General features: G+C 40.0%; 1 protein-coding gene across 1 annotated transcript in view; it reads left to right on the plus strand.

Annotated features, from left to right (window-relative positions):
* Positions 1 to 13,750, plus strand: part of RNF17 (ring finger protein 17) — a 57,169-nt gene that overhangs the window by 39,147 nt on the left and 4,272 nt on the right. Inside the window, exons 27-34 of the mRNA XM_080376082.1 lie at positions 110 to 273; positions 1,117 to 1,236; positions 2,289 to 2,369; positions 3,046 to 3,171; positions 7,809 to 7,982; positions 10,676 to 10,816; positions 11,479 to 11,595; positions 13,044 to 13,200. Of these exons, the coding sequence (XP_080232208.1) occupies positions 110 to 273; positions 1,117 to 1,236; positions 2,289 to 2,369; positions 3,046 to 3,171; positions 7,809 to 7,982; positions 10,676 to 10,816; positions 11,479 to 11,595; positions 13,044 to 13,200 (1,080 nt within the window). The remainder of the gene's footprint in view (positions 1 to 109; positions 274 to 1,116; positions 1,237 to 2,288; positions 2,370 to 3,045; positions 3,172 to 7,808; positions 7,983 to 10,675; positions 10,817 to 11,478; positions 11,596 to 13,043; positions 13,201 to 13,750) is intronic.

The raw sequence follows: 13,750 nt of genomic DNA on the forward strand, positions 1-13,750 counted from the left end.
TGTTTGTACATGTCTTCATCTGAATCTCATAGTTTTTAGTGATTGAAATAATTTGCCCCAATACGTTATAGACTACTCTCATATTATTTCTTTTACCACCCCACCCCAGAAATGGAACTAAACAAATTGATGACTGAAATACAAAGTAGCTTCAAATGCCTTGGTCTTCCGGAACCCTACTGCTGGAAAAAGGGAGAAGCTTGTGTTGTAAGAGGATCAGATACCATGTGGTATCGAGGCAAAGTTTTAGAACTTGGTGGTACTGCTCTCCAGGTAAGTTTGATTATATGGGGAATATGTGTGTGTGTGTGTGTTTGCATGAACACATGCATATGTAAGTTTAAAAAAAAAAGGGGGGGGGGGGTTGCAGCAATTAATCTAGTCCTCTAAAATAAATTTATGATCACACCTTTTTTTCTGTTCAGCTGACCTGACTATTCAGATGCTCATTCTGCTTAAAGCGTGATAATTTTTTTGTGATTTTTACATTTATTTTAAAGATTAATTCTATCTGCCTATTTCAGTTGTCATGATTTTTCCCATAGTTTTCCTGATGATGATAAATGTTCTTAAGTAAAAAGTTACCCTTGATCACCTGTAAGTGATCTTCTAGGTTTTTTCTTCTTTTCTTGTTGCTGTTTACCATATGAGGAATGCTTTGAAAATACTTAGGCTTAGCATCACCCCACTCTGTCCCCACCCAAAAAGTAGTGGCTGGCTGTTTTGAATTCTTTCTGCTTCACAGGTATAGAGCTACTTTTTCTAATTAGCAGTTAATCTTACCTGAACACTTCAGTCTACTCATGCTTCTCAAATGTGGATTTGCAAGTCTAATACTAGTTCAGAATTTTTTTCTTTCTTTCAATTTTAAACTGCTGTAGGTTATTTATACAAAAGGTGGGATCTCTTGCAAGGCAAGTTTGGAAACGGAACTTCTAATCTGCCATGCCAGTTTTTTAATCCTTTTCTTCCTTTCTAATTAGTCACATCACCAACTTAACAGCAAACCATTATTTTTTCCTTTGGAAAAGTGGATGCTGTAAATGAACACTCTCACTTACTAAACTTGACTTAAAAAACAGGAATTATTTCAGGAAAGCTTTTCTTTTCATGTAGGTACAATATATAGACTGTGGTTTCATAGAGAGCATTCTTCAGTGTCATCTGTATCCAACTACATCGTACACTGGTATTCCTCCATTTTGCATACCATGTCAGCTCTACAAGATAGTACCGGTAAGTAATGGTAAATTTGAAGACATTTTATTAGGTGGTTGCTCAAATCGATGTACTGTTTAGTCATACAAAGGTTGAGACCAGTTGGTGGTATGTTTTTTCTTGCCTATGAGGATTCAGAGAATAGCTGATGAGGATCGTTTCAGCAAGACAGCCTTTTATCAGGAACTGCTAGATTGCATTATGAAGTGACCATGCTTCAAAAGCAGCTGCCATTGGAATTGAATCTTTGTGACACTGCTGTAGTTGGCAGGACGGTACTCTGAAGCAGTAGTTCATTATGCAGTAGCAGCAACAAGAAATAATTCTGGATTTCTTAATGTAAAATGGCCAGAAGATTGTAAATCTTGAAGTCCTGCAGAAGTGTTTCTGTCATTCTCAACTTAGCTGTGCAGGAAGCAATCTGTTATGCTAAACTAATGCAATTGAATTGTTTTAGAGGGGTTTGTTAGTAAGTGTTTGATGTGTAAATAACATCTTCACATACCGTCACATCTTACTCACATTTGAATGGTGAGTTTAGTAAATGTGAATGAATTACAGAAATTACTTGCAAACTTTTATTTAAAGAAAACCTTCTCATTGCTGTAAGCAGTTCAATTGATAGATTAAGACAGACAGGCTTACAAGGCTGTGGGTTGGGCGGCAAACAGGTACTGCAAGGAATGAAAGAAGTATTTAAAGGATCCCGTGTTTTCTATTGACTGTTAAGTCATCTTCAAGTGTAATTCTGTATCTTTTGGTTATACTTCAGGTAATTGCATACACATACATTATTATGTATATAGTAAAGGTTAGACTTGGCAAGCATCATCTCTTTCTAAGCCACTTAAAGACCTGAAAATTTCTGGTTGGCTTTGTCACATAAGAAGATTTAGTGTAACAAGTAGCAGGTAATGAAGTGTTGTAGACAAATCAAACTAATGATGTGAATTTTTCAATTAAATTTTTCAATGATAGTCACATATTCTCATTTTACTATGTTAAGAACAGTAAGAGTATTACTTGTCAGCATCTTAATGTGGGGAGGTTTCTTGCTTTTCATTAAATAGATTGGAAATTCTTGGCAGCTGGATGCCATAGATCGTCTTCAAGAACTACTTGCAAACGAAGAGGTTGAAATACATGTTCAGGTAGCTTAATTTATTCATAGATATGGAATGAGGCTTACTTTTTGTTCTGGGATTTTATTTCTTCTTTTAACTTGCATTAAGAATAATAGATAAAGGAGTATAGCAGTGAATGTATTTCTTAGACAAAACAAAATCCATACCTGAAGTTATTTCTCCTATGACTTTACATTTATTATAGTTTTCAAGCCTTAAATGTGTCCTTTAGAGGTATTAATATTTTTTGATCCTGTTTGTATTGTGTTGTCATTCTGACAAGCATAAATTCTTCTAAATTCAATTTTAAGTGATCAAAATTTGGCATAATTAAGTATGGACGTGTTTAAATGACTGTATTAACATTATAGGGAAACATAATCTGTGTTGTCTGAAAACCTGCAATTTCAGATAGTTTGATTTCTGATGATAAATTGTGAAAGAGAAAGGTTTGTTGCCGAGTGCACAAACATGGGATAACATTTCAGTGTTAGACTGAGTAGTTGGTGCTGCCGTTCCATAGATAGATGCACATTTCCATTTGTGTCGTAACTGGTGTTAATAGGCATCCTTACTGGTTTTGCATCTTTGATGAGTGAGTATGGTGCATATAGGAATCATGAGATTGAATTTCCTGGGCACTACTTATAAAACCTCAGTCACACTATTGCTGTTCTAATCTTACTTTATCTTGCGTAAGTAGGAATTGCCAGATAACCCATGGGGCAAATTGTCTGTCAACCTGTATTTTGGTGGAATGTCACTTTCTTCCTTCATGGTATACCAGCAGTACTGTGTTGCTGAAGATGGTCAGGACATACCAAAGCTGGTGAGATTTTTGTGCATGTGTGTGTGTTTTGCTGTTGTTATTCTGACATTAAAAAGATTACTCAGTTGCTTGTTGTGACCTTTGATGGTTTTTTTACTACTTTTTATATTTTTATACAGCTTTGTGGTGTAAACAGCAGTAGGACCAAGTACAGAACTCTGTAGCGTAACAGGTTTAGGTATGATGTGTTTATAAGATTGTATGGAATAGTGAATTGCCAAGAGTTTGTGCTTGGACTCCTTACTGAAAAGAGAGCTTTGTATTTCTGTTTACAGTCAGATTAGTTTTTATGCTCCTCTAAAACGTAAACCAATAGGAATAGGGTAATATTTTTATCACTTGAAAGGATTAGTTAATTATAGAAATATATCCGAGGCTGGAGATACTCAAAATGAAATCAAATCGAGTATTTCAACATAAACCTAGTGTTCTAAGAGTTACCCAGGTTCTTCATTCCAAGTATCTGAGATATCAATCTGGTGTTCTTTAGAGGAGGATTGAAATTTTCACCAAACCTCATTGTCTTAACACAAAAAAAATAGGTAAGTTATTTCTCTGGGGGTTGGGGTTTTTCCTTGAAATCTGAAGATCAAGTTTGTTTAAATTACTGTGGCTTTGTTGCTGTGTTTTTCTCTTTAATTTTGTTTAAGCCTGCATACATATTTTTCTTTCCAACATGAGTCTCTGCTTCAGAAAATAATTTTACGATACAGAGTACGCTGCTGTCACTGCTGATGTAAGTCTTGGCATGTATGTCAGTGGGCTTGTGATGCAGTTAGAACAATCTCTCAGTGTGTATTAAAACTGAGTAATCACGGAAAACCTAACTGTAAATCAGTCTCTTGTTGAATTTTCATAAAGTCAGCATGACACAAAACATTCGGCAAACTAAATATGGATCTTGAAATGAGATTTTACCCTTTAAACAAAAATTAAATGTGGAAAACAAAAACAAAGCTGTGTAAGAAGGCTGTAAGCAAGAAGCATTCAGAAAGCCTGGAATGATTTCTGCAAGGAATGTAGCATTAAGCAGATCCATTCCAGGAATAAATGCTTCAGAACAACGTGTAAGAAAATGAGTATCGGAGGTGTTCAGTTGTAGACCAGAAAAGGAGCAAGGCATCTCCAGAGTTTGAGCTGGTTCCAGGAGCGGAACCTCAGGAATAGCAGAAATGGGAAGCATGCAGCACTGAGAGCATTTAAACGTAATCAGCTCTGGGTTTAGCTGTAGACACAAAGCAGCCAACTGATAAACTGCATGGACTAAAGGATACTATTGTATGAAGTATAGCCATTATATATATTATTTTTTAGTTTTATAACTTCATTTCGTTGCTTCAAATCTGTGTTTTCAGGTAAGTAGTCTGTTAAGGACTGTATTCTGTTCTGTGAGTGTTGTAATTCTGTTAGTGGTAATAAGCTGCTTAGGCAGAGCCCACTACACCTGTGGCTTGCTGCAGAATGTCTTACTGTCTTTGGGATGCAGTTCTGTTGAGCTGCACAGGTGGGTTTAGGAGCTGGGCTGGGTTACCCTATAACAATCCTGAGTCATTAGCCAGAAAATCCTCGAATAGGCAGTATGATATTGGAGAGTGGATCAGAACCCCAAGTGCAGTGAGCTTACAGCAGTGAATATCATTCCAGGTGTGTGTATACATATATGTGTGTGTGTGCGTATAGGTACTTGCATACTTACCTATATATACAAGACCATTACACTGTGGTATTTTTTTATTTGGCTTTTTGGGAAATGGGGTTTGTTGTTTTGATTTTGTTTGTTTCTCTACCACTGTGAGTCAGAACCAAGCAGCCAAGTGTTGTCTTGTGTTCATATATTCTGGCATGGAGGACCCTTGATTCATTTGGCAGACAGGCTTTTAATGTCTTCATTCTGAGCTCAGGCTTAATTAACAATAGTTTTTAGAATTAGTTTTTCTACAGCAGTTAACTACAAACAATTTCCATGCATCTGAAACAAAGTCAGTTCAAAATTCTTTATACAGACTGTTCTTGTTTTTAACTGCATTGCATATCAGCCCCTTTACAGTGAGGTACTTGAAGTCTGCAGATTTTAAGCCCGTAGTCTGAGCAAACACTTGGACAAACTGTTCCATCTTAATCCACCCTTGGAAATGCCAATGCTGGTTTTCTTGGAAGAGTCTCACTAGTCTAGGTCAAAGGAGAGATACTATTGGCATACTAGCCATATTCATTCAGTTAGCACCTGCCTTCTGATTGATAGCAAAGATAATGCTGAACATGCAAAGCCATTTTTTATTTTACTAACTTGTAGTCATCTGAACACTGTCGGTATCACCAGGAGCTCTTCAGCCTGCCAGCAGTTCTAGACAGAGGATCGGCATCTTTTCAGGCAGAGAGGGGAATCTTAAGGCAGAAGCAGCAGCACACAAAGGACTGATTCCTCCTCTTCTGATTCTGCGTGGACTTCAGGACAGATGAGAGCAGATAACTGCAGTTGGTGTTGCAGTACTGCATGCATAATTACAAATTCTAGCACTGAGATTGCTATGTAGTTTGACACTCAACTTGCAGGAAGGCTTAATCTTTCTGTCCTTATTCCTTCCTTTTAAATAGGGAGTTAACTTCCTCTGAACCCAGTGAGCTGTGTGACTAAAAGTCCTACCAGATACCCTAAGCTGTTGTTTCCTTGTTAGGTATTTATCGGGACAAGCCTGGGATGAAGGACAGAGGTGTCAAATGGCTGTGGGCTTATGTTGAAGGCCAGCCATGTGGGTCATAAATCCCACCATCTCTTGACACCAAGAAGACCTGTTCTGTTACTGATGTTTGCAGCAAGACTAGCGGAAAAGCATTCTGCAAACATCTAGATAGGAAGCCCTTTCTGCTTTTCTTTTGCTGCAGTGAGAGTAAAGTCTAAGACACCCTGTCCGTTTCAGGGAAATAATAAATCTGAGACTTGCCAGACTGTACTTTGGTCTTCGTCATCCTAAAGATGTCTTCAGTGCCTCTCAGTACTGGGTGGGCTCATATAGGCTGTTCATAAAAAAAGCTTTGCATGTGGTAGAGAAGGAAGTACAACAGAACACACTGCACTGCCACCTACCATTTACTTAGTTTGGATTAAATTCCTCATGCTGAAAAGCACTCTTGATGCCTTATTAAGTATACAGTATTATGTGGTATGTAAATTATATATTAAAAATACATCATTTCTGCTATGGTTTTGCAGAAGTGATAGGAATGTAAGCCATTTTTAGGTTTTTCAGGAGTGGACACAAAGGCAGAAAGGATGAGGGACAACTGTCTGAAACACATAATGCCTAAAGATGTCTTGGTAGGACACCATTTTAGTATCAGCACTTACAACTGGACTGTCTGTGTGGTAGATCTAGCAGTAACCAGTCTACTGACAATTAAGAGCAGTCTGTTAACAGCAAAAATATAAATGCAGTTTTTCTTTCAAAGATACACACAAGAGCTGACAGAGGGTAGACTTCAGCCACCTGAGCTAAGTGCAGTGCTCTGTTGGGAATGAGTTGGACTTTAAGTGGAATCTTTAGAGCCAGGTGTAGTCAGGTGGCCAGTCACAGTGTTCCTGATTCTTTTGCAGAAATCGGGCATTTAGCATTTATGTATCTATGACATAGTTAGACATCCTTTCTTTACTAGAAAGAGACTTTTTTTATTCTTAGGAATACATACTTTCAATGGAAAAGCTGCGTTTTTTCCTAGTTAAGTCTGAGGAACGTAATGGGGTTTTGTACTGTATCCTATGTATAGACTATGCAGGGGGGAAGAAAGGGTCAGTTATTGTTTTATTTTACAGATAGATGGTTGCTTCCACTTTTATTCTGGGCATAATGAAAACTGTTGTCAAGTAGATGTGTAAAAATACAATGTATTTTAGAGAAATTTTATCTTTCATTATGTATCATATAAAGTACAAGAGAGTATAGGAACTGTATTCATGATGTATGATCCAGCTGAGCTATGTGCTATACATCCTTACAAAGGCATAATGTAATGCACCAAGGTTTATTTTGTCATGAAACAAATGAGTTAATGATATGTAGAACTAGGACTGTAAAATACATGGTTGTAGAAGAAGACACACTACAGCATGCTATGCTACTGAGACAATATGTGTCTGTACTTTGCAAGATCTGTTGTCTTTTTGAAGGAGTGATAATTCTGGTGGCTAAGGAGTAAAGTTATGCTTTGCCTTTCTCTTCAGGAGTGATTTACTCTGGAAGACTGCAGTAGCATTGGGCATGGCATTCAGGTTAACCTGTGCCAGTTAATTGCTATTATTTTAGGATTTTTCCCTAAATATTCTCTCTTCAAAAGTAATTCCATATTTAATGCATTTTTTAATTAACAGCAATTAAGTTAGCAAATCAGTATATTAGGACCATTTTAGAGGTACATTCTTAATATTTGGAAGTGTTCATTAACTAGTTCTGTGTGGTGATCTTTCAGCTACAACTGTTTTAAAAACCTACTAAGTATTGAAAGGAAAAGTTGATTAATATGTTTTTCATCAAGGACACACTGTTTACATTATTACATAACTCCTTTGAACCAGAAATCATACCAAAGCTAGTTTCCATATTGTTACTAAATAAGATTCTTGACTGAAGTCTGTCTTGGTCTAGGAACTACTTGAAGGAGACATTCCTGTTTTGCCTTCATACATGTCACCATCACTACCCATTCCAGGAGATACCTTTCCTGTCAGAGTTACCCATTTGGTGTCCCCTAAGGAGGTAAGTTTTGTAGACATCTCATATGTGTTGCAGTCCCATCATGCTGGTGAAAAGGAAATCATGGCTAACAATTTTAGATAATATAAAAATGTATTAGTGAGGTTGCAAAATGCTACTGGATTATTGTTGCAGATGGTTGTGCAGTGCAACTATCTGAATGAACTCTTACTTGAAATACCCTCTTAGGTGGGGGCAGAGAAATAAACTGGCCATTTCCCTAGAAAATGAATTCTCAGAATTAAAGTATGCCACTCTGGTACTTATCTTGTATAATAAGAAAATAGGTCACTGGATTTTAACTTGGCAAAACAATAATGGTTTATCTCTTCTTTAGTCTCTAAAAACTAAATTATTGGAACATTGTAATGTAAACATTTTCTGGCTGTTACAGTAGTATTTTACTATATTTGGTTGATGGCTGATTATTGATTTTTTGTGTAAACCGACACAGCTTCTAGTAGTCTCCCAGGCAGAAGGCAGAATGTAATGTTCCTTGATCAAATAAAAGGTGCTTATGTGGACTTTGAATGTTGAATGATGAAAACAGGAGAACAGGAAGCAGTGAGAAGCTGATTGTGTTACAAAATCTGACATCTTGTAAGTGGATTGATTTATGTGGAAGTGCTTGTATTTGTTGTTTTCGGTAAATCTGTAAACCAGATAACAGGTTTTATAGTATTGAAGTGATTGCTTTAAATTTAGCATAACGGTCTAATATAAATTAGCCCCACTAATTCACTTGAGTATACATATCTTAAAAAAAAATGTATAGTGTACATATCATTAGTATTTTGTATAGCGTACATTATCCATTATTGATTTTTCAGGTAGGCAACAATGAAGCTACAACAAGTCCAAGGGCAATCAGGAGAGATTTCAGGGCCTTGGGTTGACTGTTAAGGGATCAGGAGCACAAGTAGTGTTCTCCTCTATGCTTCCAGTTGCAGGGAATGATGAGGAATGAAACAGGAACAACCAGCAGATCAATATCTGGCTCTGAGCCTGGTGCCACTGGCAGAATTTTGGGGGTTTTGGTCATGGGTCAGTCTACACAACACCAGGCCTGCTGGCAACAGAAGGGTACACCTGTCTGAAAGGGGGAAAGGATCTTTGCACAAGAGTTACCAGGGCTCATGTAAAGAGTTTTAAAGTACTTTTGAAGGGAGAAAGGACTAAAACCAGGCTCATAAGGGATAAGACGGGGGCAGCATGCCAGTGTTTGAGAGATGTTACGCTAGCAAGGTCCTTCAGTCTGCTCTCTCAGTGGAGGTAGGGGATGGAGATCCATGTGGCAGCAAAGACACAAGGGTTGTTGATGTGTTAGAAACAATGAAAGCACCTGAGAACAGTCACATAGGAATTGGAGCTTCTCCCCCCAAAAAGGTCTCAGGATCAATAGCCCAACTGAAGTGCATCTACGCCAGGGGTCCTCAAACTTTTTAAACAGGGGGCCGGCACGTGGATGAAGTGGCAGGCAGTCATCTGCGGCTGCTTGGTTTTCCCCCCCAAACCCCAGCAGTGTGTGTGTGTGTGTGTCTGTAAATACCGAGGGCCAGATTGAGGACCCTGGAGGGCTGTATCCGGGCCGCAGGCCGTAGTTTGAGGACCCCTGCTCTACACCAGTGCACGCAGCACGGGCAACAAACAGGAGGAGCTGGAAGCCGTTGTGCAGCTGAAAAACTATTATATAGTTGCAATCATAGAAGCATGGTAGGATGACTTACACAACTGGAGTGCTGCGATGGCTGACTACAAGCTCTTCAGAAGGGTCTGGCAAGGAAGGAGAGAGGCGGTGGGGTAGCCCTGTATGTTAGGGAGTGTTTTGACCGTCTAGCGCTTGATGGTGAAAATAAGGTTGAGTGTTTATCGGTAAGAATCAGGGAGGGCCAACGAGGCAGATAATTATGCTGGGGAGTCTGGTATAGGCCACTCAACCAGGATGAAGAGGCAGATGAAATATTCTATAAGTAGCTGGTAGAAGGAAGTCTCAAAATTGCTAGCCCTTGCTCTCATGGGGGACTTCAACTTACCAGATGTTCACTAGAAATCAAGTACAATGGAAACAGTCTAGAAGGTTCCTGACACAGCTGGTCAGTGAGTCAACCAGGGGACATGGCCCACTGGACCTGGTGTTTACAGAGAAGGACTGGTGGGTGATGTCATGGTCAGAGGACATCTTACAACACAACTGTCACAAGATGAGAGAGTTCCTGATTCTTGGAGGAGGGGGGTCAGCAGAATTGCTACCTTAGCGTTTTGGCAGACTTTGGACTGTTTAGGAGGCTGTTCAAGATTTCTTTGGAAGGCAGTCCTGAAGGGCAAAGCAGTCCAGGAATACTGGACATTCTTCAAGAAGAAAATCTTAAGGCGCAGGAGCAGTGTCCCCCCATATGCTGAAAGACAAGCTGGCAGGGAAGATGACAGTTCTGCCTGAACAGAGAGCTTTGGCTGGAACTTAGGGAGAAAAGGAGTGTTTATGACCTTTGGAAGAAGGGGCAGGCAACTCAGGAGGACTATGAGGATGTTGTCAGGTTATGCAGGGAGAAAATGAGAAGGGCCAAAGCCCAGCTAGAACTCAGGCTGGCCACTGCCATAGAAGACAATAAAAAATGTTTCTATAAATACATTAGCAGCAAAAGGAGGGCTAAGAGTAATCCCCATCCTTTCTTTACTGGACACAGAGGGGAACATGGTGCCACAAAGGATGAGGAGAAGTCTGAGATACTTAATGCTTTTCTTGCTTCGGTGTTCAATAGCAAGACCAGTTACCCTCAGGGTACTCAGTCAGGGACAAAGAGCAGAATGAAGTCCCTGTAGTCCAGGAGGAAATGATTAGCGACCTTCTGCTCTGCTTAGACATGCAGGAGTCTATGGAGCCAGATGGGATCCACCTGGGGGTACTGAGGGACCTGGTGGAAGTGCTCACCAGCCACTTCCCATCATTTATCAGCTGTCCTGGTTAACTGGGGAGGTCCCAGAAGACTGGAGGTTGTCCAATGTGACACCCATCTACAAGAGGCCGGGAAAGAGGATCCAAAGAATTACAGACCGTCAGTCTGACCTCTGCATTTAGGAAGGTATGGAGCAGATCATCCTGAGTGCTATCACATGACATGTACAGGACAACCGGGTGATCAGGCAAATTCAGCATGGGTTTGTGAAAGGCAGGTCCTGCTTGACAAACTTGATCGCCTTCTATGACAAAGTGACCTATCTAGTGGATGAGGGAAAGGCTGTGGATGTTCTTAACCTAGACTGTAGTAAAGCCTTTGACACGGTTTCCCAGAGCAGTCTGCTGGAGAAACTGGCTGCTCATGGCTTGGACAGATGCACTCTACACTGGGTAAAAAGCTGGCTGGCAGCCAAGCCCAAAGAGTGGTGGTGAATGGAGTTACATCCAGCTGGTGGCCAGTCACAAGTGGTGTTCCCCAGGGCTCGGTATTGGGGCCAGACCTGTTCAGTATCTTTATCAATGATCTGGACGAGGCGAACTGCCCGGTGGGAAAGGGCCTGGGGGTGCTGGCTGACAGCCGGCTGGGCATGAGCCCCCCGTGTGCCCAGGTGGCCAAGGGGCCAGCAGCGTCCTGGCTGGTGTCAGAAACAGTGTGGCCAGCAGGGCCAGGGCAGTGACCGCCCCTGTACTGGGCACTGGTGGGGCCGCACCTCGAACCCTGGGGTCAGTGTCGGGCCCCTCGCTGCAGGAGGGACGTCGAGGGGCTGGAGCGTGTCCAGGGAAGGGCAGCGGGGCTGGGGAAGGGGCTGGGGCACAAGTCCTGTGAGGAGCAGCTGGGGGAGCTGGGGGTGTTCAGCCTGGAGAGGAGGAGGCTGAGGGGAGACCTTATCGCTCTCTACAGCTGCCTGAAAGGGGGGTGTACGTAGCTGGGAGCTGATCTTTTCTCCCAGATAACAAGGGACAGGACAAGAGGAAATGGCCTGAAGTTGTACCAGGGGAGGTTTGAATTGGATATAAGGAAAAATTTCTCCACCGAAAGGTTGTCAAGCGTTGGAACAGGCTGCCCAGGGAGGTGGTTGAGTCACCATCCCTGGAGGCATTTAGAAGACATGGAGATGTGGTGCTTAGGGACATGGTTTAGTGGTGAACTTGGCAGTGCTGGGTTAATGGTTGGACTTGATCTTAAAAGGTCTTTTCCAGCCTAAACAATGCTGTGATTCTGTGATCCTATAATACGCAACTGCTTTGACTAAATACAGGATGGAAGTGTTTGGGTATCTTAGATAAGGTCTTTTCCTTAACCATGTGCTCCGCTTCCTCTCTTGGAGGAGAAACATTATAATGAATATTTTTTTTTGGTTGTTTTTGTGCAAATTATTTGAACTCTTGCTTTTGATCACAGTATATAATTGTAGACACTAGGTCCTGCTCTGGACTCCTATAGATCTAAGTAGCAGCTGCATGATGGAGCTACAGCTTGATTATATTGCGTACAAATTAAAAAAGGAAAATTAATTTCTTCTCAGGCTAATGAATTATGCTGCGTTTAGAAAAAGTAGTAATCTATTTATTAATTTCTGTGGGCTGCTAGTGGAATATCATAATGTTCTGAAATGGCTGTCAGGTTTTTTTAATGAAAAAAGGCATTTCAGTTAGAAGCTGTAATGGAGATTTTAAGTTTGCCTATACATGTTGTTTCAACTTCCCTTTCCTTGACCCATAGCATTATAGTGATGACCCCAGTTATAAATTAGATTAATGGAACGTCTTTGCATAGCAAACAAAACATAATTTCGAAAGTTCTTTTGTTAATATTAATTGATCTTTGGTTTAATACTAGGAAGTGAGATTGTTTGCCAAGTAGGTGGAGGGAGGAATCCTAATAACACAGCTGTGAAATCTTATATGAGTATATTCTTTAGTATGTACATTCCTGTCATTCATTATGTTCAACATTGAAATGTGTTAATAAATCATTACTGTGTTCTGCTTTTGGAAAAAGAGTTTGTGTAAATATGAAATTACTCATAAGTTGAGGAAAGGGGGAGAAAGGATGTGCTGAACCTTTCGAAGATGGGCACAAGTAATCTTCTAATAATCCTTGATCACTGATGGATTTGAAAGTTCTAAGTCATCTGCAAAAATTGTAATGAGACCTTTTCTTTGAGCAGGTATATATTTGCCTTGATCCTTCTAAGAACCTTATAAAGCAATCTGCCACAGAGGGAGATGCCAGTTGCGACTCAGAGTTGGAAGGCCTTGATGAAGCCCTGAAGTGGTGTAATAAATGTGTGGAAAATTTTCCTCTTCTAACACACTTCCAAACAGGTATATTAGTGTGTTTATTTTCCCTGTTGTTTCATGTGAATGTGCAACAAAACTGAAATACTTTTTGAAGAATAGGAATAATTGTATTTCTGTGTATTTTTAAATCAAACTTCAGGAGAGTAAGGAGTAACACTACACTAATTATATGATACACTTCAAATCATATGTTTTTACTTCCCATGAAATTGAGTTTTCTGTGTGATTCTGTTCCCCTGGAAAATGATGGAAAGAACTCAGACTTCTGATGCCCGTTAAAGTTGATGAACTGAGTTTAGATTGCATATGGCAGTAATAAAACTTTTCCTTTAAGGGGATGTCATTGAAGCTGTAACTGAAAATCTTGCTATTAAATGTTCAAAAGACGCAAGTTTTTGTGTACAGTGTACAGAAAATCCTGTTACTAAGAGTTTGAAATGATGTAAACCCCCAAAGAGCATCAATTCTAAATTTCCATTTAGGCAAAAGATAGGCTTTAATTCTCTTGTCCAGAGCTGTTGGGCCTAAAATACTGTAAAGCATGTGGGTCTAAAACTTTGTGGAGAAACCAGTT

Source organism: Falco punctatus, assembly GCF_963210335.1.
Source record: "Falco punctatus genome assembly, chromosome: 2".
In the NCBI taxonomy this organism is placed as follows: domain Eukaryota; kingdom Metazoa; phylum Chordata; class Aves; order Falconiformes; family Falconidae; genus Falco; species Falco punctatus.